Raw genomic sequence first — 23,239 nt, 5'->3', positions numbered from 1 at the left:
CAATTACCAGAGTTTGACCCCCGGCGGGTGTGTCACCGAGTGGGGAAAAACGGTTAGACACATGAACGGGTTGGTGGTGTACCTGGGGCTTCTGTTTAGGACTATGCTTCCTCCTCACCGTGACCCAGCCGGCCTCTTTCCCCAGCTGCTTGGGGTCTGCCGGGGAACAGCTAGCGGGGCCTACGCTATCTTCGGCTGCACCAGCTACAGGGGCCTGGCTAGCTACGGGTGAATGAAGGGTGCGAAGCCGAGTCTCCAATTCAGTAATCCTGGCCTCCAGAGCTGCAAATATGCTACATTTGTTACAGATATCATTACTGCTAAAGGAGGCCGAGGAGTAACTAAACATCTGACACAATGAGCAAGAAAGTGCAGGAGGGACAGGTGAAGTAGCCATGGTGCTAACGAGTCGGCTACGAGCTAAGCTAAGCTAGCGAAACAGTACAGAGACAGTGAGTGAATACTTTGGCTATAAATTAGGTAGTGAGTACACAGAAAGTGTGCTTCGGATGAAGCACGTGAAGATTATACTATGAAAGAAGAATGTATTTAAAAGTTGTTAATTAAATTGCTAAGCAAATAAGCTACTCAGAAACACCACTGTGTTTGAGCAGGAACAGGAAGTGATACTCTACCGCAGAGCGAGCGAACACCAAGTGACAGCGCCACTAACACAAAACGGTTGTTTTATTTTTGACTTTTTTTTTGCTCATAAGCAGAGCGGTCTCGCTGTCCTTAGACAGTGAACGTGAAACTATTGAGGAAAAAACGCACGTATATCTTGTTTATCATGACTCTGGTGTTACGTGTCCTATCAACACAGTTTATAAACTGGTATATGTCACCTTGTTGCTTTGTCTGTAAGTGGTTATGTGATTGAGCACGACTCCTTTATTCTTCCTCGGTCAAACAGCAGCACTCATGCGATTGTTTTGCCCCCTGAACTCCAGCTGTTGTGCCAGAAAGTGATCGATACCGTCCGCGGGAGCGCAGCTGCTTAAAGCTGCAGCGTCCTGATTACTTACAGCTGCTTCCTGCAGCTGATAAAAGCTGCAGTGAGCTGAACACAGCTTCAACCATCTGTTTGTTGAAAAATAGTAACGCGACCGCATTTTCTTGTTAGTAACTGTAACGGTGTTGTAACGATAGGAATAGTAATTAGTTAGATTACTTGTTACTGAAAAAGTAACGCCGTTTTTTGTAACGCCGTTATTCCCATCACTGGAAATCAGCCGTCTGCTTCACACGAAGGATGACCCTGCAGCGGGCCGTACAGTTTTATGCTACAAGAAAAACAAGTATTATTATGACTCCTATTATTATATTCTTTTGGAAGCGACATGGCAGTCCTGCTGGATCTTCTCCTCTCTCTGTTCATGTCTAACCTCGCCTCGTATCTGCTCCTCTTCCTGGAATAAAACAGAGAAGACACCTTCCTGCATGAACAGGAATTTTGCATGGCTCCATGAAACATACTTCAGGTTATATGGCCAGAATCTGTGATGTTGAGCGGTCAGGTGGGGCTGATGGATTTCCCGTGGAGTGACCTGCTGTCTGTCTGATACTAAACCAGGGTAAGATTTCCTCTAATGGAGAAATCTCAGGCTCAGCGTCATTCTGGGACTGCAGGTTGTTTAGGCTGTGACATCACTGTGTGGCTGGCCAATGACAGTTTCTCTTTGGAACCTGCCCTGCAGCATCTTCAACTAAGTGTTGTTGTTGCATTAGATCCGGTTGTATTAAAGGAAGGACCAATCCCGTCGGTACAGCACAGAGCAGCAGCAGGAAGGTGCAAAGCTTTTTAACAAACATGGCCGGCACACTAGCTCGTAAGTACATTTACAACTTTTATCCTGATTTACTGATTAGACAAACGTTATATAATAAATGATAAAAAGTTTAAAAAGACCTACGTGCTAAACTGAACTGTGATTGGTTATTTCTGTGTCCTGTTTCTATGTCTCTCGTCCTGCTGTTGTTTTCATTGTGAAACATTTGTTTGAAGCTCAAAATCCTGAAACATGTGCTCCATGCAGTGCTGGAAACAGATTTATTGTACATGGCTTGCAGGAACCAAACCATAAAAGACCGTGGTTGGTGTCTGCAGCGGTGACTTTATGACAAACTGATTTAGGAGATTTATTTTGATGCGCATACAGTAAACCTGCTCAGCCAGTTTGTGGTTAGCGTTCTCTTCCTTGTTGGTACGACGATGGAATGGTTTAGGATTTTTCTGATGTTGAACGTGGACATCCAGCAAACTCAAACAGAGTGGTTCCCATCTTTAAGAAGGGGGCAACTATAGGGGGATCACGCTCCTCAACCTCCCCAGGAAAGTCTGTGCCTGGGTGCTGTAAAGGAGAGTCCGTCTGTTAGTCAAACCTCAGGTTTGTTTGTCCAACCAGTCTACATGTTTTTGTGGACTTGGAGAAGGCATTCAGCTGTATCCCTCAGAGTGCTCTGTGGGAGGTGCTTCAGGAATATGGGCTGTCTGGCTCATTGAGCCACTCGATCCTTATACAACCATTGCAAGAGCTTGGTCCGCACAGCTGGCAAAAAGTCGGATTTGTTACTGGTGGTTGTTGGACTCTGCCAGGGCTGCTCTTCGTCACCAGTTCTCTTCAGAATTTTTATTGACAGAATTTCGAAGAGTAGCCAAGTGGCAGAAGGCCTCCACTTGGGTGGTCTCAGAACCTCATCTGTGCTTTTTGCACATAATGTGGTTCTGCTGGCTTCATCAGGTGATGTCCTCCAGATCACACTGGAACAGTTTGCAGCCAAGTGTGAATCAGTGGGAATGAGAATCAGCACCTCCAAATCTGAGGCCATGGTCCTCAGCCGGGTGCCCACAGAGTGCCCACTCCGGGTCAGGGATGCCTCACTCCAAGTAGAGGAGTTTAGGAATCTCTGGGTCTTGAGCACAAAAGCAAAGCTCTTGATTTACCGGTGGATCTGGGTCCCTACCATCACCTATGGTCGCGAGTTTTGGGTAGTGACCGAAAGAACAAGAACAGGAATACAAGCCAGTTGAGGTATGTTGGACATCTGACTAGGATGCCTTCTGGGACAGGTGTGTAGGGCATGTCCCACAGGGAAGAGGTCCTGGGGGAGACCTCGGCTGGCCTGGGAATGCCTTGGTGTCCCCCTGGACAAGCTGCAGGAGGTGGCTGGGGTGAGGAAGGCTTCTCTGCTAATGCTGCTGCTCCCGTGACCCGGCCTGAGACGAGCACAAAAAGATGGCCGATGGATATTTCCTTATTTTTTATATTGGTTAAACTTACACCCGATAATATTCTGATCAGTGACTATCAGCAAAATCACATATAAATCATGACTATTCTGTGTTTAACAATTAAAACATACTTAATATTCAGAATCATGTATAATGATGCACCAGAAACAGCCACAGAGACACTAATCTGCCAAGGTTGAGGCTGAATCACGTCTACACAAAGTCCACACTGTCCGACTGTGATGAGCTGCCTCAGGAAGGCCAACTAACCTTATCTATTTATCTTCTTCAACAGATGCAAAGGACCTCCACCTGAGGATGGTGCTGCTTGGGAAAGCTGGAGTAGGGAAGAGTGCAGCGGGAAACACCATCTTAGGAAGAGAAGCTTTTCAGTCTTTTTCTTCTTTTTCTTCTGTAACATTGGAGTGTCAGCAAGAAACAGCCCAGGTGGATGGTCATACACTGACTGTAGTTGATACTCCAGGTCTATTTGACACCACCCTGTCTGTAGATCAGGTGGTTACACAGATTGTTAGATGCATCACCTTTGCTGCTCCTGGTCCTCACGTGTTTCTGGTTGTGATCCAGTCGACCAGATTCACAGACGAAGAAGAAGAAACGATTAAAATTCTTCAGAAGATGTTTGGAGAAGATGCAGCACGTTATATTATGGTCTTGTTCACGTATGGAGACAACCTGCAAAACGGAGTCGACATCTACAGCTCAATCAGTGGAAATCGGCCTCTGCATCGCTTCATCCATCAGTGCGGAGGAAGATATCATGTTTTTAACAACAAGAGTGAGGATCGCTCTCAGGTCAAAGAGCTGCTGGAGAAGATCAACACCATGGTTCAGAGAAATGGAGCAACATACTTCACCAATGGCATGCTGCAGGATGCTGAGAAAGCCATCAGAGAAGAGATGAAACGACTTCGGAGAGAAAATCCAGACATGGGAGAAGAAGAAGCGAGAAGACGGGCGAAGTTCCTGAAGGCTGCTGGGATAGGAGCAGGTGTTGGATTGATATTAGGACCAGTGGGATCAGCCCTGGGAGCAGGAGTGGCAGTTGCAGTTGTGGCAGCGAAACAAGGAGAATGCGTTATACTGTGAAACCTCTTGGTATTTAATCACGATTTGAGAGTTTTTGTGGGAGTTCTTTACAACAAGGTTACTCATTGTGTATTTGGAAGCTGATGATCCTCATTATTAGTGACTTCTAACTTTCAGATGACTGTCTGCAGTGCTCCTGATCTCAGTGTGTATGTATGTATGTATTTAATGTCGCTTTTATTAGTGGGAAAACATTTTTCCTTGATTTCTCATGTGTAAAAGGTACAGAAATTATTCTACTCCTGTCATACTTTGCATTTGTGATTTCTATAAATCTAATTGTAAATTGGTTACGGCTCGCAAAAACCACAGAGACACAGAGGGTGATATTAAACTTACTTCAGGTCTTTGATGTCACTGTTGTTTTTTCTTTTTTCTTCCTTGACTTTCTTGCATTGGCATGAGGTGGTACAGAGGTTTAACAGGTAGTCCAACTCCTCAGGATGGCATGTAAATACTTACTTACATATGCTCAGGACAAATCACTGAGACTTGCACACAAAAGGAACCCGTGAACTAGAAATATATAGATATATATATTAAAAACAACTCAGAAGCACTAGCGAATACTGAACTCAGAACAAAATAATGCAGAGCATGCACTTCAAACCATCTTTGAAATCCAAAAAACAAAACTTTGAGTCCAAGAAAACCACCTGAAAATGCTTGGTCAAAATCCAGGACAATGAGACTGAGAGAGCTGCACAGAGCCATAAAAGGCCCTCAACTAATCAACAGGACCAATATCTGCGGCTTTGCACAAGGACGAGCAGGATTACACTGGCGGAACTGCAAAATGACCTCCAGTAGTCCTTTTCTAACCAACCAATCAGAAACAGACTTCATGAGAGTGACTTGAGGAACCGATATCCTCTATTTGTCCCCAGTTGGCATTTGCTATAGCCTATCAGAACTGACGGGTCCACCACCCAGTGCTGTTTCACCCTGTGCACATGGAAGGCTCTCAGGGTTTGAATGGGCCCAGATGTGGAACTCCTTGAGTAAAGACAGTTATTTTATTTATTTATTTATTTTTATATTTTGGGGGGTTTAATAAATTTGTCCATATTTCTAGAAATGAGAGCTGCTCCATCCAAAGTGGGATGGATGCCGTCTCTCCTAACAAGACCAGGTTTCCTCCAGAAGGTTTGCCAATTATCTATGAAGCCCACATCGTTTCTGGGACACCACTCAGACAGCCAGCAATTTAAGGAGAACATGCGGCTAAACATGTCACTCCTGGTCTGATTGGGGAGGGGACCAGAGAAAACTACAGAGTCCCACATTGTTTTAGCAAAGTTGCACATCGATTCAATATTGATTTTAGTGACCTCCGATTGGCGTAACCGGGTGTCATTACTGCCGACGTGAATTATGATTTTACTGAATTTACGTTTACCCTTAGCCAGCAGTTTTAAATTTCCTTCAATGTCGCCTGCTCTGGCCCCTGGAAGACAATTGACTATGGTTGCCGGTGTCTCTAGCTTCACGTGTCTGAGATCAGAATCACCAATTACCAGAGTTTGACCCCCGGCGGGTGTGTCACCGAGTGGGGAAAAACGGTTAGACACATGAACGGGTTGGTGGTGTACCTGGGGCTTCTGTTTAGCACTATGCTTCCTCCTCACCGTCACCCAGCCGCCCTCTTTCCCCAGCTGCTTGGGGTCTGCCGGGGATCAGCTAGCGGGGCCTACGCTATCTTCGGCTGCACCAGCTACAGGGGCCTGGCTAGCTACGGGTGAATGAAGGGTGCGAAGCCGAGTCTCCAATTCAGTAATCCTGGCCTCCAGAGCTGCACATATGCTGCATTTGTTGATAACGACTGTGTTTAGACTGTTCTTCCACCGAGTGGCGGTCCTAGCCTGTTTGGCGCCCTGGGCAAACACTCCCTCTGGCGCCCCCCCACCACACACACACACACACACACACACACACACACAGAAAACATTAAGGATTGTACTTTAACCCTTTAAAGCCGGTCGGCGCGGGTACGCTCCATTTTGCGTAACTATTTTTAAATCCCTGTAGAACCTGAACCACGTAAGCTAGCACAATAATTTTTTTTGCATATGAATCCAGAGGAGTTGTACTTACATCTCATGCCATCAGCTTGTCCTCGGTCACGGTTTCCTTCCACATATAGCTTTGCAAAAACTGCATCAAAGCGCTTGCAGGAACAAAAACACAAACACGCTTTGCCGATCCGATCAGCTGTTCGTAACACGTCCTACATTGGAATAGATGTCAGCGCGAACAATCGCATGTCCGCCATTACCTGCCCGAAACCGGAAGTGATGTCATTTTCGCAGAAAATGTAGTTTTTTACTTAGTAGGTTTTTTTTTTACCAGAAATGCCACTTTCATAAACCTGCCAACCTATTGCACGCAATGGCGGCGCCATCTTACCCTCCGACCATACATACATGACACAAAACATCACATGGGGAAGACAGGTCAGAGAGGTATAACAATGGAAAATGCACCACATGAGGAAAGATAAGGAGAAAAAAATAACTCCCCCCAGACTGAGCTCCAACAGGGAGATCAGTTTGAGAACAGAAAAAACACCTCTGCACATAAAAAACTCTTAATACACCAAAGAAACACATGACAAGCAGCAGGGGGGGGTAAAGGGTGAGAGACAGCCGATTTAGACAGCACATCCGGGCCTGCGTCCGCTGGTCTCCTAGATCCACCGTCAGCATCGGAAGGGAATAAGCGTCGAAGGCGTTTGGAAAGGGAGGGGGATGAGTGTGTGCATATCAGTGTATATGTATGTGTGTGTGTGTGTGTGTCCAGAGTTCAGCTGAGACAGTGTCCTTCGCCCTGCTAGGCTAAGTAAACAGTCTTCCAGCCAACCCAGGTGGCCTTGCATGGAATGGGAAGAAGAGACTCAACACAGTCGTTATCAGGGTGGTGTTGTTCAGCTCCAGCCTTGCGACTGCAGCTGGCGCCGAGAGGGTATCCGCATGAAGTGATGGTGGTTTTTACTTTAGTGCGAACAGCTCATATGAATTTCAAAGCAGTTCTACAGTCCAACACTGGTCTCTCACTCTCCCGTTGGAGAGCCGCGAGCTTCGCCATACTTGCGTTCTGTGATGTTGTCATTTCATGTGCTCAAGGAGCCGATTCTGAGAACTCACGGCAGTGTGCCTCCCCGAGATGTATCCAGTCTGCACTCAGAGATCTTATTCTGAGTATTAACAGCAGCCGTAGCCCGTAGCTTCATTAAAAGCGCTATATAAATACAGGCCATTTACCATTTCCAAGATCTTATCCGTGCTACACTCAATGAGCCCATTTTGAGAAACTCACGCCTCTCCCATCGTTCCAATCCCAGCGGGCAGCCTTGTGGGGGTTTGAACAGCCGGTTCTTTCTTAATTCTCCGATAAGTCAGGGCCAAGCCAGCTGCGATCAGCCAAAACCCTGTTACCATGGTTCTGAATAGGTAGATATCTTCAGCACTCAGGCTCAGCCGAGCCCAAACTTCTCGTTGAGAAAGGGGTGTCGATTGCATTTAGGGACCAGTTGATCCAATCCATAATTCCTCTTTTAGGTTTTAGAGAACAGACTGTGAGAGACTGTTCCAGGGAAAAGTAATACAAAAAACACGAGACTAGACGAGGACACAAGAGGCTAAGCAGGGAAGATAAGAGAGAGGAGGAGGAGGAGAAAAGTGCGACCGCCTTCATCAAGAGCAAGAGCAGAAAAACCGCACAAAGAACAGGATGACTGCTACCAAGCTCAAACATATTCAGTTCCAAACTGGAGAAAGTGACAGGTGACAGTTGGCGACAGTGAAAAGTATTTTTGTAAACTGCTGCCACTCCTCCACCTCGGCCCGTAGTCCTCGGTGAGTTAAAATACGAACAGTTTGACGGTAATAGTTCTGAGAAAGCGCTTAACTCACCGTCACTTAGCCAGGTTTCTGTCACACAGAGGAAATCCAGATTATGAGAAGTGAAGAAATCCTTCAATATGAACGTTTTATTTGCTAACGACTTAGCGTTAACCAGAGCAATCCTGGTAGGGTCCATCAGACTGGTGACAGCCATCCAGGGAACCTGTTTCAATGGCCGGATTCGCTCCGCGGATTCGCTCCACCGCAACGAAGATGAGGTAAGAGAAGGCGGGGACGCTGGATCTCCTCAGCCGAGCCGACAGCATCATCATCATCATCATCGTTTATTTATATAGCACTTTAAAAACATACAAGGCTGACCAAAGTGCTGAACAATAGAAACATAATAGATACCATAAGAATAATAAATACGATAAAATAATAAACATAGCGAAAACAATAAAATATAAGTAAATACAAGTCAGTCAACCACTGAGTCAAAAGCCAGTGAATAAAAATGCGTTTTCAATCTGGATTTAAAAACCAGCACTGATGTCGATCGCCTAATGTGAAGAAGAAGATTATTCCAAAGCTCAGGAGCCACGATAGAGAACTCTCAGTCTCCTCTCAGTTTCAGCCGTGATTTGGGGACTGAGAGCCACAGCTGCTCAGCTGACCGGAAGGAACGAGCGGGGACATAGGGCCTCAGCAAATCAGACAAATATGCAGGTGCCAGACCATTTAAAGATTTAAAAACCAATAAAAGAACTTTAAAATGAATCCTAAATTCAATTGGAAGCCAGTGCAGGGAGGCCAGAACCGGAGTAATGTGCTCAAATTTCCTTCTACCAGATAAAAACCGTGCCGCAGCATTCTGGACTAGTTGCAGGCGTGTCAGAGTGCCCGGTCCAACCCCTTTTAAAAGGGAGTTACAATAATCCAAGCGTGAGGTTATAAAAGCGTGGATAACAGTCTCCAAGTCACGCCTTGAAAGAAAAGGTTTAACCTTCGACAGACGCCTGAGATGATAGAATGACGATTTCACCACCCCATTCACGTGGCCATCAAAAGTAAGTGCAGAGTCGATTTTTAACCCAAGATTGGTAATCGAGCTCTTCAGGTGAGGGGTCAGAGCAGCAAGGACAACATCAGGGATATCAGAGGAACGATTCGGGCCGAACAGAATTGCTTCCATTTTACGTTCATTAAAATTTAAAAAGTTTTGAGCCATCCATGACTTAACATCACTAAGGCAATCAAGCAGGAGTCTAATTGGGGAGCTATCAGAACGACTGAAAGGAAAATGAAGCTGGCAATCATCAGCATATAAATGAAATGGAAGACTGAATGCTGGCGCGCATGTCTGGCGCGCCTAACCCTAACCCGTTTTATCCTATTTTAAAGTGTCCTTGGGTGACTTGAAAGGCGCTCATAAATAAAATTTATTATTATCATTATTATTGTTATTAAATGAAACTTTGTGATTACGAAAGATCGCACCCAGTGGCAGGAGATGAAAACAGTAATGGCCCAAGAATAGATCCCTGTGGTACACCCCACGGCAGAGGGGCCACAGAGGACGATGACGAGCCCAACTTAACACTGAAGCTCCTGTTGGAGAGATATGATTTTATCCACAGGAGTGCCAAGCCAGAAATGCCCACACAAAGCTGTAATCGAGAGATCAGCAGGTCGTGATCCACTGTGTCAAATGCAGCAGTTATATCTAGCAGTATAAGCACTACGTGTTTACCACAGTCCGTCGCTACCAGGATATCGTTCATAACCTTTATGAGAGCTGTCTCTGTGCTATGAAACGGCTTAAAGCCGGACTGAAAAACTTCAAACATTTGAGAGTTGTTTAGATAATCCATCAGCTGAGTGTGAACAACCTTTTCCAAGATCTTACTCAGAAAAAGAAATTTAGAGATGGGTCTAAAGTTTGACATTACTGAAATATCTGAGCCTGGCTTCTTAAGTAAGGGATGAATAACTGCATGCTTAAACTCGCTTGGTACTGACAAGAGGCTGGTATTGATTAGGTTCAGAATATGTGGTCCAACAGTAGGAAACACCTCTTTCAGAAAACGGGGATGAGCGACATCATTCGGAGAACCACACGGGTTAGCAGTTAACACAAGCTTCTCGAGTTCAGGTAGAACAATTAATTTAAACAGGGAACATGCACAGCCGGGCAAGATAAAGTGGAGGGTCTCAAACTGGCAACCTTATCCACAAAGAAATTAAGAAACCTATTACACATAACCTCAGAAGACTGCAAAAGAACACGATCCTCTGCATTCAGTACAGAATTAATGGTATTATACAGAACACGAGGGTTATGTGAATTAACAGCAATAAGTTGTGAAAAATAGGAGTTTTTGGCGGTCTTTACTGCCCTCTGATAAGCTTTCCAGCTCGTCTTAAGAGCTTCCAGAGAGACGCACAGCCTGTCCTTTTTCCATCGTCTTTCACATCTCCTACATTCTCTTCTAATGGCTCGAGTAAAATCGGTTAGCCAAGGGCTGGCCTTGGGTTTACACTGCCTGAGTCTTAGAGGTGCAGGTACCAGCCAGGTAGCAATAGGTTCCAGGAAGCGACGAGAGACAAAACGCCGGTGCAAAGGTCGGATTTCCGCCAGAGTGCATTGGGAAACTGTTCTGTCTCTGCCAGATGAAAGAGCTAAATATAATTTCAATTTCACTCACAGCCTGCTGCGTTTTCTCCGACGTTTAAAGCGCTTCTTCTTATGAGATGGGGTAGGGCTGTAATCCAGGTGATCCAGTAACCCATATAGTAGCGGAGGTGGAAAAAAGTCCTGTCCATCAACGCTAGTCCTTTCAAATTCTCTGTGGCAAGTTGAATATTTAACAGAGTTTCACGATCGTAGGTCAGTAGAGAGTCAGCGTGGTTCAATAAAAGTGACAAAAACAATTGTTATGATTATGTTGTCAGTGTGTTGTTTTATGCGTGACTCCTCCCACCAGAGGATGGCTGTGGGTTTTTTCCCCTTTTCTCTTTTAGGAGTTGGACACCTGGGCGTGCCTGCTGAGTAGTTGGGTGGAGTGTTTTCCTGTCCTTGGATTGGATAATTGGCTAATCACCTCCAGTATTTAGCTACCAGATGACAGCCACCTGCCCCTCTCTACTAGCCTCCACCATCCAACAAATAGCATGAGCTTTTGAGTCGTTTTTTTTGATAGAGTGTCTGTGCCAAGTGAGTTTGCAAGTATAACCCTGTGTGTGTGTGTCTGGTGACAGTATCTTAATTTTGTAAATAGCTGTAAATAGATTTGTAAAGTAGCAATTGTGTATTTTGTTCACCTTGTATATATTGTTCACTGCAGCAGCCTAGTAGGCGTGAGAAGCCATTTTTGTTGATTAAGTTTTCTCCTGTTTTTCATGTAGAAAGTTAGGTAAGTGAATTGTCTTTTGTTTGGTTTTCATTTTGTGTAGGAAAGCGTAGGGACCATTAGGGAGTTTTGTTTGTTATTTTTGGCACTGCTCACTGCTGAAGAAAATAAATGGCTGCTTAGCACTTTAAGAAGATACTATTGTTTGTGTTCTTGCTTGGGTGGTGTGTGAGTGGGCCAACTTCTTGTTGCATTCAATACTCGCCTAGACTAAGAACGTAACACAATAAAAACACGCAGACCACAAGTGGATCCAACAGCCATGGACGGCGAGCCGTGCACACCGGTGCCATTTACACTAGCCTAGGCTCAAGTCACAAACAAATATATTATGGTCGACAGTATCGAACGCTGCACTGAGGTCTAGCAGGACAAGCACAGAGATGAGTCCACTGTCAGAGGCCATAAGAAGATCATTTGTAACTAGAGATGGACCGATCCGATATTACGCATCGGTATTGGTCCGATACTGACCCAAATTACTGGATCGGATATCGGCGAGAAATAAAAAATGTAATCTGATCCATTAAATATCAAAAAAGCACCTCACAAAACTTGCTACACGGTGTAACTCGACTCATAACCGTAGCACATCGCAGCAGTATGCATCACTTGATAGAGCGGCTGTGTGTATTTGTAGCTTCGCTACCAAACCAGCATTTCATCTCCGAGGAAGTTTTCCCAGAGAGAAGTAAAGCAAGTGTGTAAGTTCATCTCTGAATGTTTGTAAAGCATTTTAGCGTTAAGCTTAACAACCGATATATGGAGCAACTGCCTCTCTCTCTCTCTCTCTCTCTCTCTCTCTCTCTCCTGCTGCTACTTCAATCGTGAAACTGCTTAATGATCAGCTGATCGGCTTTTCTGTCGTGAGTCCATCTCGCTTCTTAGTTTTTGGCCCACTTCTCACCAGAAAGAGGAAACCAGCGGCTGAACAACAGCAGCACTATTAAGCTTGATCAGCTGTTGTTAGAATTTATTTAATATTTCTTTCTACACCAGGATCTTTTTCTACGCAGCTGACGGCTGGTAACTGTGCAGGGGCGGATCTAGCAAAGTTTAGCCAGGGGGGCCGACAGGGCATGAACAGGGAAAAGGGGGCACAAAGACATACTTTTCTTTCTTATTCTCATTTAAAATGTCGAGCTTTTAATAAATAATTATCTGAATCTTACACCCAAAGTTTTAATCTGATGTAAAATATATAGAAGTCCATTAGTGTATATAGTAACTGTTAAGTCTAATATACCCTAGTAAGCTATAGTACTTTTTCCTTTGGGAAGGTACCATCTGTGCAGTCTGCAGTTCTGTTGAAGAAAGATGTTGAATCTATTTAATTATTCTTGAAAAATAATTTATTTCTGTGCATTTTTCCCCCTGCATCAAATTAAATTTGATTACATCGATTAAGCATCATGAGGTGGAGGGTGGAGGGTGGGGGGTGGTTCCCTATTTTTTTTTTTGCTGGGAGTTTGCAGCCCTATTAGTTAGGCTGCTTAATATTTCTGCTAAGTACTCTTTAAAATACCAGAATAGGGAGGATGGAGCAGGTTTAAGTTTATTAGATTGATCAGTGTTGCTGAACTATGAAATATTTTGGGTGCAGTGTGTTTTTTCACACACAGGTATAACAGAATAGCTTTAGTGTTGTTATTTACTTAAACGTGAGTATAAACTTATACAAAATGCAGCAAGATATTAAAAAAACGTTTTATTGATTAAAAAATACACTATATCGGATTCATATCGGTATTGGCAGATATCCAAATTTATGGTATCGGTATCGGACATAAAAAAGTGGTATCGTGCCATCTCTATTTGTAACCTTCACTAAAGCTGTTTCTGTGCTGTGATGAGCTCTGAAACCTGACTGAAACTCTTCAATAAACCATTCCTCTGCAGATGATCTGTTAGCTGTTTGACAACTACTCTTTCAAGGATGTTTGATATAAAGGAAGGTTGGAGATTGGCCTATAATTAGCTAAGACTGCTGGGTCTAGAGATGCTTTTTGAGTAAAGGTTTAACTACAGCCAGCTTGTAAGCTTTGTAATCCTGAGCAGCACAAACATGGCCGGCACCAAAGCTCGTAAGTACATTTAAAACTTTTGATTTACTGTTTAGACAAACTTTCTATCATAAAATACAATCTAGATAAAAAGTAAAAACAAACAAACCAAGAGCTACATGTTAAACTGCACTGTGATTGGTTATTTCTGTGTCCCGTGTGACGGCACGGACACGCCGTCGGGGCTAAAAGCTGACAGCTCACTGACTCTGATGCTGCAGGTTTCATCAGTCTGACCAAAATTCACTGAAGCAGCAGCAAAAGAGGATGATGATAAACATCGTCATGAATTCACTTTGGCTGTTTTGCTTCCACCACGATAAAATCCCACTTCCTGCACGGCTCTGTCTCTGTACTCACAGACCAGTTTACCATCAAATCTCTGTTTTCTGCATTATTCTCTGCTCATTATGCACCAGTCTGCTGTTGTGTTCGGCTCTTCGTCCTCCGACAGGGAAGCCTCATTGAAGCTGTTCAGCACTGAGGAAACGCTCAGCTGTGTCTGTAACAAACCTCTGTAACTCTGCTTCCCTTCAGCAGCATCAGGTCATGTTCACATGTTGATTCATGGTTTGCTTCAGTTTTTGTTCTACTGCAGAATATTTTAAGGTTATTTGCTATAAAAAGCCAGAACATCTGCTTCATGTGTGTCTGTTTGATCCTCAGTGACTTTGACACAAAGGCCTCTGCTGTGACCTCTGATCAAGTCTCACAGTGTCAGCTTCGGTTTAATATCTGGATATTAAATATGGATAAGTACTGCTAAATGAATAAATAAGATATTTCTGACCGTCTGAGTCTGAATTCAATCAAATTGAACGCAGAAGTCGACGTCGATAGCCAGCCCTGCCACGCAGAGCTGGAAACAGATTTATTTTACACAGTCTGCAGGAAAACAAAGGCTTTGATTGTTCCTGCTGAGAAAACCTGTGGTTGGTGTCAGACCTGACAATATGAAGTTACAGGTGTTCATATTGATGGTCACAACTCAACAATGAGCAGCTGTTGGTGTTCTGACATGAAGAAACCACACACAGACAGTAAAGTACAAACTCTACTGTTTTTACTGATCGATGCTCACTGCGGTCCACAGCCTTTACCTGATGAGTGAGACTGAGCTCAGGTGAAATCCTTTGATCCTGTTCAGCCAGTTTGACTGTAGGTTCCTGCAAGCTCGGAGCAAGCTTCCTGCATTCCCTGGAGTTTTACAGGAAAGCAGAAAATATTCCAGATACCTCAGAAGCCACAGCTCTGCATTGATGTCGTTCTTCGGCTGAATACGTTTGAGGTTCTGTTTTGGTTCTCAGTGAGGAAGAGCGTTCAGAGGAGCCCTTTTTAACCGAAACACACTGTGGGTTTTTCCCACCTTGGTATTTATATGCCCCGCCCACAGTAGTCTTACCTGTGTCTTCTTCCACAAGTTGTCCCCACATGTCCAGTCAGTTCATCGCTCCCACACTTCTCTTTGTTTCCTCAAAGATCGAGTCGATTATTTAGTCTGTGCAGCGCTTCCATTTATACTGTTTCACTGACCCAACGCATCTCTTTCCAGCAGCAGACCACAAACTGAAGAAGGTATTAAAATATCTTTTATTTACAAAAAAGGTCATGTTTCTATTTAATTGTGTGTCCTGTATCGTGCCACTGGTAGATCCACCCCTGCAGTCCAGATCACTGTCGCTCTCTTTGCAACTATTCGCCCACACTTACCCACTCTGTATGACATCATGATATCCTCGCTGTAGATCCTGCTGAGGCGGATCACTGAGTCAGTGTCTTGTATCTCTGCCTGAAATGCACAGACAGTGTCCAACGGTCACTACAGCCCTAAATCTGCATACTGTCAATTCAATTCAGTGTATTTGTATATAGCCAAATCACAACAACAGTCGGCTTTATATTGCAAGAGCACATCAACAGCTGGATCCGCTGGAAGAGTGGTGTCATGGACCTGGGTCATGTGACCCAGCCTTTTAGTTTATGGTGTTTTTTGGCGTGTAGTAAAATTTGGGTTTTCTATTTTTTGAGTATCGTGTTCTCTTTATTGTTTAGTTATATTTCCATTTTCCTGCTGTCCTGTTGTGATGTCACGTCTCCCCTTCCTGTGTGTCGTGATGTCACGTCTCCCCTCCCTGTGTGTCGTGATGTCACGTCTCCCCTTCCTGTGTGTCGTGATGTCACGTCTCCCCTCCCTGTGTGTCGTGATGTCACGTCTCCCCTCCCTGTGTGTCGTGATGTCACGTCTCCCCTCCCTGTGTGTCGTGATGTCACGTCTCACCTTCCTGTGTGTCGTGATGTCACGTCTCCCCTTCCTGTGTATCGTGATGTCACGTCTCCCCTTCCTGTGTATCGTGATGTCACGTCTCCCCTCCCTATGTGTCGTGATGTCACGTCTCACCTTCCTGTGTGTCGTGATGTCACGTTTCTCCTTCTGTGTGTCGTGATGTCACGTCTCCCCTTCCTGTGTGTGGTGATGTCACGTCTCCCCTCCCTATGTGTCGTGATGTCACGTCTCACCTTCCTGTGTGTCGTGATGTCACGTTTCTCCTTCTGTGTGTCGTGATGTCACGTCTCCCCTTCCTGTGTGTGGTGATGTCACGTCTCCCCTCCCTGTGTGTCGTGATGTCACGTCTCCCCTTCCTGTGTGTGGTGATGTCACGTCTCCCCTCCCTGTGTGTCGTGATGTCACGTCTCCCCTTCCTGTGTGTGGTGATGTCACGTCTCCCCTCCCTGTGTGTCGTGATGTCACGTCTCACCTTCCTGTGTGTCGTGATGTCACGTCTCCCCTCCCTGTGTATCGTGATGTCACGTCTCCCCTCCCTGTGTGTCGTGATGTCACGTCTCACCTTCCTGTGTGTGGTGATGTCACGTCTCCCCTCCCTGTGTGTCGTGATGTCACGTCTCCCCTCCCTGTGTGTCGTGATGTCACGTCTCACCTTCCTGTGTGTGGTGATGTCACGTCTCCCCTCCCTGTGTGTGGTGATGTCACGTCTCCCCTTCCTGTGTATCGTGATGTCACGTCTGCCCTCCCTGTGTGTGGTGATGTCACGTCTCACCTTCCTGTGTGTGGTGATGTCACGTCTCCCCTCCCTGTGTGTGGTGATGTCACGTCTCCCCTTCCTGTGTGTCGTGATGTCACGTCTCTCCTTCTGTGTGTCGTGATGTCACGTCTCTCCTTCTGTGTGTCGTGATGTCACGTCTCTCCTTCTGTGTGTGGTGATGTCACGTCTCCCCTTCCTGTGTGTCGTGATGTCACGTCTCCCCTCCCTGTGTGTGGTGATGTCACGTCTCCCCTTCCTGTGTGTCGTGATGTCACGTCTCACCTTCCTGTGTGTCGTGATGTCACGTCTCACCTCCCTGTGTGTGGTGATGTCACGTCTCCCCTTCCTGTGTGTCGTGATGTCACGTCTCTCCTTCTGTGTGTCGTCATGTCACGTCTCCCCTCCCTGTGTGTCGTCATGTCACGTCTCCCCTCCCTGTGTGTGGTGATGTCACGTCTCTCCTTCTGTGTGTGGTGATGTCACGTCTCTCCTTCTGTGTGTGGTGATGTCACGTCTCCCCTGTCTGTGTGTCGTGATGTCACGTCTCCCCTGTCTGTGTGTCGTGATGTCACGTCTCCCCTCCCTGTGTGTCGTGATGTCACGTCTCCCCTCCCTGTGTGTCGTGATGTCACGTCTCCCCTCCCTGTGTGTGGTGATGTCACGTCTCCCCTCCCTGTGTGTGGTGATGTCACGTCTCCCCTCCCTGTGTGTGGTGATGTCACGTCTCCCCTCCCTGTGTGTCGTGATGTCACGTCTCCCCTCCCTGTGTGTCGTGATGTCACGTCTCCCCTCCCTGTGTGTCGTGATGTCACGTCTCCCCTTCCTGTGTATCGTGATGTCACATCTCTCCTCCCTGTGTGTCGTGATGTCACGTCTCCCCTCCCTGTGTGTGGTTATGGCACGTCTCCCCTCCCTGTGTGTGGTGATGTCACGTCTCCCCTTCTGTGTGTGGTGATGTCACGTCTCCCATTCCTGTGTGTGGTGATGTCACGTCTCACCTACCTGTGTGTGGTGATGTCACGTCTCCCCTTCCTGTGTGTGGTGATGTCACGTCTCCCCTTCCTGTGTGTGGTGATGTCACGTCTCACCTTCCTGTGTGTCGTGATGTCACGTCTCCCCTGTCTGTGTGTCGTGATGTTACGTCTCTCCTTCTGTGTGTCGTGATGTCACGTCTCCCCTGTCTGTGTGTCGTGATGTCACGTCTCCCCTTCCTGTGTGTCGTGATGTCACGTCTCCCCTTCTGTGTGTGGTGATGTCACGTCTCCCCTCCCTGTGTGTGGTGATGTCACGTCTCCCCTGTCTGTGTGTCGTGATGTCACGTCTCTCCTTCTGTGTGTCGTGATGTCACGTCTCCCCTGTCTGTGTGTCGTGATGTCACGTCTCCCCTTCTGTGTGTGGTGATGTCACGTCTCCCCTTCTATGTGTGGTGATGTCACGTCTCCCCTCCCTGTGTGTGGTGATGTCACGTCTCACCTACCTGTGTGTGGTGATGTCACGTCTCACCTTCCTGTGTGTGGTGATGTCACGTCTCCCCTCCCTGTGTGTGGTGATGTCACGTCTCCCATTCCTGTGTGTGGTGATGTCACGTCTCACCTACCTGTGTGTGGTGATGTCACGTCTCACCTTCCTGTGTGTGGTGATGTCACGTCTCCCCTCCCAGTGTGTGGTGATGTCACGTCTCCCCTTCCTGTGTGTGGTGATGTCACGTCTCACCTTCCTGTGTGTCGTGATGTCACGTCTCACCTTCCTGTGTGTCGTGATGTCACGTCTCCCCTGTCTGTGTGTCGTGATGTCACGTCTCTCCTTCTGTGTGTCGTGATGTCACGTCTCCCCTGTCTGTGTGTCGTGATGTCACGTCTCCCCTTCCTGTGTGTCGTGATGTCACGTCTCTCCTTCTGTGTGTCGTGATGTCACGTCTCACCTCCCTGTGTGTGGTGATGTCACGTCTCCCCTCCCTGTGTGTGGTGATGTCATGTCTCCCCTGTCTGTGTGTCGTGATGTCACGTCTCACCTCCCTGTGTGTCGTGATGTCACGTCTCTCCTTCTGTGTGTCGTGATGTCACGTCTCCCCTGTCTGTGTGTCGTGATGTCACGTCTCACCTCCCTGTGTGTGGTGATGTCACGTCTCCCCTCCCTGTGTGTGGTGATGTCACGTCTCCCCTCCCTTTGTGTCGTGATGTCACGTCTCTCCTTCTGTGTGTCGTGATGTCACGTCTCCCCTCCCTGTGTGTGGTGATGTCACGTCTCCCCTTCCTGTGTGTGGTGATGTCACGTCTCTCCTTCCTGTGTGTCGTGATGTCACGTCTCTCCTTCTGTGTGTGGTGATGTCACGTCTCCCCTCCCTGTGTGTGGTGATGTCACGTCTCCCCTCCCTGTGTGTGGTGATGTCACGTCTCCCCTCCCTGTGTGTCGTGATGTCACGTCTCCCCTCCCTGTGTGTCGTGATGTCACGTCTCACCTTCCTGTGTGTCGTGATGTCACGTCTCTCCTCCCTGTGTGTCGTGAAGTCACGTCTCCCCTCCCTGTGTGTCGTGATGTCACGTCTCCCCTCCCTGTGTGTCGTGATGTCACGTCTCCCCTCCCTGTGTGTCGTGATGTCACGTCTCACCTTCCTGTGTGTCGTGATGTCACGTCTCTCCTCCCTGTGTGTCGTGAAGTCACGTCTCCCCTCCCTGTGTGTCGTGATGTCACGTCTCCCCTCCCTGTGTGTGGTGATGTCACGTCTCCCCTTCTGTGTGTGGTGATGTCACGTCTCTCCCTCCCTGTGTGTGATGATGTCACGTCTCCCATTCCTGTGTGTGGTGATGTCACGTCTCACCTACCTGTGTGTGGTGATGTCACGTCTCACCTTCCTGTGTGTGGTGATGTCACGTCTCCCCTCCCTGTGTGTCGTGATGTCACGTCTCTCCTTCTGTGTGTCGTGATGTCACGTCTCCCCTCCCTGTGTGTCGTGATGTCACGTCTCCCCTCCCTGTGTGTCGTGATGTCACGTCTCTCCTTCTATGTGTCGTGATGTCACGTCTCCCCTCCCTGTGTGTCGTGATGTCACGTCTCTCCTTCTGTGTGTGGTGATGTCACGTCTCTCCTTCCTGTGTGTCGTGATGTCACGTCTCCCCTCCCTGTGTGTGGTGATGTCACGTCTCCCCTCCCTGTGTGTGGTGATGTCACGTCTCCCCTTCTGTGTGTGGTGATGTCACGTCTCCCCTTCTGTGTGTGGTGATGTCACGTCTCCCATTCCTGTGTGTGGTGATGTCACGTCTCACCTTCCTGTGTGTCGTGATGTCACGTCTCCCCTCCCTGTGTGTCGTGATGTCACGTCTCCCATTCCTGTGTGTGGTGATGTCACGTCTCACCTTCCTGTGTGTCGTGATGTCACGTCTCCCCTCCCTGTGTGTCGTGATGTCACGTCTCTCCTTCTGTGTGTCGTGATGTCACGTCTCCCCTCCCTGTGTGTCGTGATGTCACGTCTCTCCTTCTGTGTGTCGTGATGTCACGTCTCACCTTCCTGTGTGTCGTGATGTCACGTCTCCCCTCCCTGTGTGTCGTGATGTCACGTCTCACCTCCCTGTGTGTCGTGATGTCACGTCTCCCCTCCCTGTGTGTCGTGATGTCACGTCTCTCCTTCTATGTGTCGTGATGTCACGTCTCCCCTCCCTGTGTGTCGTGATGTCACGTCTCTCCTTCTGTGTGTGGTGATGTCACGTCTCTCCTTCCTGTGTGTCGTGATGTCACGTCTCCCCTCCCTGTGTGTCGTGATGTCACGTCTCTCCTTCTGTGTGTGGTGATGTCACGTCTCTCCTTCCTGTGTGTCTTGATGTCACGTCTCCCCTCCCTGTGTGTCGTGATGTCACGTCTCCCCTTCCTGTGTGTTGTTCCACGGCTTCCCTGCCGGTCATGTCCCTTCTCTCGTGCTCCCTCGCTCCCTCTCATCTGTGTTTCCTCCTGTGTCCAGCTCATGTGTCAGTCTACGTCTGAGTTTTTCCTGTTGTATTTTGACAATCTTGTGTCTCCATGTTCAGTGTGTTTAGTTTTTCTTCCCCCGTGGCGTCACGTTCGTTTGTATCAGCTGTGTTCCTCACTGCGCTTCTGTGTATTTAGGTCACCAGTCTTCCTTTCTCCTTTCTCCTACCCGTGTCTGGTCACCTCATGATGTTCATGGTCTGTAGTTCTTTGATACTTAGATCTTTACTTAGTTTTTCCCACGTTTAGGTTTAAGTTTATTTCATTTTTGTCTTACTTTGCCTTTGTTTCTCATGTTTTTCCAGCCTCCAATAAACGGCTTGTATTTGATTGAACTTACTTCCTGCCTCGAGCGTCTGTGTTTGGGTCCTCTTAAATAAACCCAAGGTTTCCCTCTGCATGTGACCAACAGTGAGGGGAGACGGAGCTTATGCTGAACAGCGATTGTGGAAAGTTTCCATACTTAAAATAAGGAAATAACGAGACGTGTGATTAAGATTTTAATATCCCGAACAGTGTAAAATCTTTTCAGCCAATTAACCTACAATAAATCAGAGAAACCCCAACAATCATGTGACCCCCTATAAGCAAGCACTATGAGCAACAGTGGGAAGGAAAAACTCCCTTTTAACAGGAAGAAACCTCCAGCAGAACCAGGCTCAGGGAGGGGCGGGGCCATCCTGAGTGAGGGGAGGGAGCGGGACACTGACACGCTGCTGGAGAGCGCCTCTGTGATGACCTCTGTGATGACCTGTGTGATGACCTCTGTGATGACCTGTGTGATGACCTGCGTGATGACCTCTGTGATGACCTGTGTGATGACCTCTGTGATGACCTGTGTGATGACCTCTGTGATGACCTGTGTGATGACCTCTGTGATGACCTCTGTGATGACCTGTGTGATGACCTCTGTGATGACCTGCGTGATGACCTGCGTGATGACCTGTGTGATGACCTGTGTGATGACCTGGGAGTCCCACTAACGCTGTCTGTTTATGTTCTCCAGGAGATGCAGTGAGAGATGAGTTCCCACACCTGAGGATTGTGCTTGTTGGGAAAACTGGAGTTGGGAAGAGTGCATCAGGAAACACCATCTTAGGAAAAAAAGCCTTTGAGTCTATAACTTCTTTTTCTTCATCAATAGTTGGGTGTCGCAAAGTAACAGGGCAGGTGGATGGTCACATCCTGGATGTAGTTGACACTCCGGGTCTGTTTGACACCCTACTGACTCAGGAGCAGGTGAAGACGGAGATCGTTAAATGCGTCTCCTTTGTTGCTCCCGGTCCTCACGTGTTCCTGGTTGTGATCCAGATCGGCAGGTTTACAAAAGCAGAAGAAGAAACGATTAAAATCCTTCAGAAGATATTTGGGGTGGATGCAGCCTGTTACACCATAGTCTTGTTCACGTATGGAGACAATCTGCCAAACGGAATCGACATCGACAAATCAATCAGTGGAAATCGGCCTCTGCATCGCTTCATCAATCAGTGCGGAGGAAGATATCATGTTTTTAACAACAGGAGTGAGGATCGCTCTCAGGTCAAAGAGCTGCTGGAGAAGATCAACACCATGGTTCAGAGAAATGGAGCAACATACTACACCAATGACATGCTGCAGGAAGCTGAGAGAGCCATCAGAGAAGAGATGGAACGACTTCTGAGACAAAATCCAGACATGGGAGAAGAAGAAGCGAGAAAAAAGGCACAGACGAAGAACAAGATCCTGAGGGCTGCTGGGATAGGAGCGGGCATCGGGAGTATTTTAGGGCCAGTGGGAGCAGCACTGGGAGCAGCACTGGGAGCAGCAGTCGTAGCAGCAAAGGAGAAAAAATGTGCCACACAATAAAATAAAGAACGTTTGATCACATTTTGATAATTATTGGTCATTAATGGCACACACAAGAACTGTTAGTCCACGGTAATTTATCATATTGTGTAATACGTCATCTAAGAGCTGTATAACATGAGCCTGTATACACACGGATCTCCTGAACATCTTTGGTTCCTGGGTAACGAGCTTTTTCCTCCATTGCTTAAATAAAACATTTTCCTGAATTTTCTATATTTAACACAAACCTTTGATCCATCTGACTCGTGCTGGTCCAGGTCTCAGGGACAGAGTCTGGTCTGTACAGAGACTGCCACACCTCTCTATCCCAGCTACATCCTCCTGACGGTCTGGAGGAAAAGCTGTAGCATCCCCAAGCTAGCTGAGATGGACTTCCATGACCTCCTCCCAGTCGGACATGCCCAGACCTTAGAGAGCAGGTTGGATTAGCAGCAGCTTTGCTCAGGACGAGCTCAGAGGTTCTGACATGGTCTCCAGTCACAAACTGATTAAAAATAAAATACTGTTCACAAATGCAAAGTTTGAAAACAATATTTTCTTTAACTTTAAAGTATAATAAATACTTACACTTAAATGATGCAAATATCAATAAATGTTGGTATATGATGTGTTCAGGTGTTTATAAATATTGTTATCATCTGTATTGCTGTGATTACTTCATAAACACATTCTGTGCAGTGAACCTGTGAGACAGTGTTTTCCTCCTTCCTGATTTCATTTTTCATATTTA

The 23,239-nt window shown here is 46.8% G+C and overlaps 2 protein-coding genes across 3 annotated transcripts; both read left to right on the top strand.

Moving 5' to 3' along the window:
- The first annotated feature begins 3,520 nt into the window (after positions 1–3,520).
- LOC146379806 (GTPase IMAP family member 9-like) lies at positions 3,521–4,680 on the top strand. Its single transcript, XM_084941252.1, has one exon. It carries the CDS (start codon positions 3,551–3,553, stop codon positions 4,340–4,342), a length of 792 nt encoding a protein of 263 aa, XP_084797378.1. The 5' UTR covers positions 3,521–3,550; the 3' UTR covers positions 4,343–4,680.
- Positions 4,681–13,662: 8,982 nt separating this feature from the next.
- On the top strand, positions 13,663–22,506 carry LOC146379805 (GTPase IMAP family member 7-like). 2 transcript variants are annotated; one of them, XM_084941208.1, is made up of 2 exons: positions 13,663–13,681; positions 21,671–22,506. In XM_084941208.1, exons 1-2 carry the CDS (start codon positions 13,663–13,665, stop codon positions 22,504–22,506), a joined length of 855 nt encoding a protein of 284 aa, XP_084797334.1. The 2 variants fall into 2 exon arrangements, with proteins under 2 accessions (XP_084797334.1, XP_084797333.1); XM_084941207.1 differs by having other exon boundaries at positions 21,668–22,506.
- Positions 22,507–23,239: the final 733 nt, after the last annotated feature.

The sequence above is a fragment of the Perissodus microlepis genome, chromosome 10 (assembly GCF_051167445.1).
Source record: "Perissodus microlepis isolate ML-2025 ecotype Zambia chromosome 10, ASM5116744v1, whole genome shotgun sequence".
Lineage (NCBI taxonomy): Eukaryota > Metazoa > Chordata > Actinopteri > Cichliformes > Cichlidae > Perissodus > Perissodus microlepis.
The sequence above is the reverse complement of the archived record's forward strand: the minus strand, read 5'-3'. Positions and strand labels throughout refer to the sequence as shown.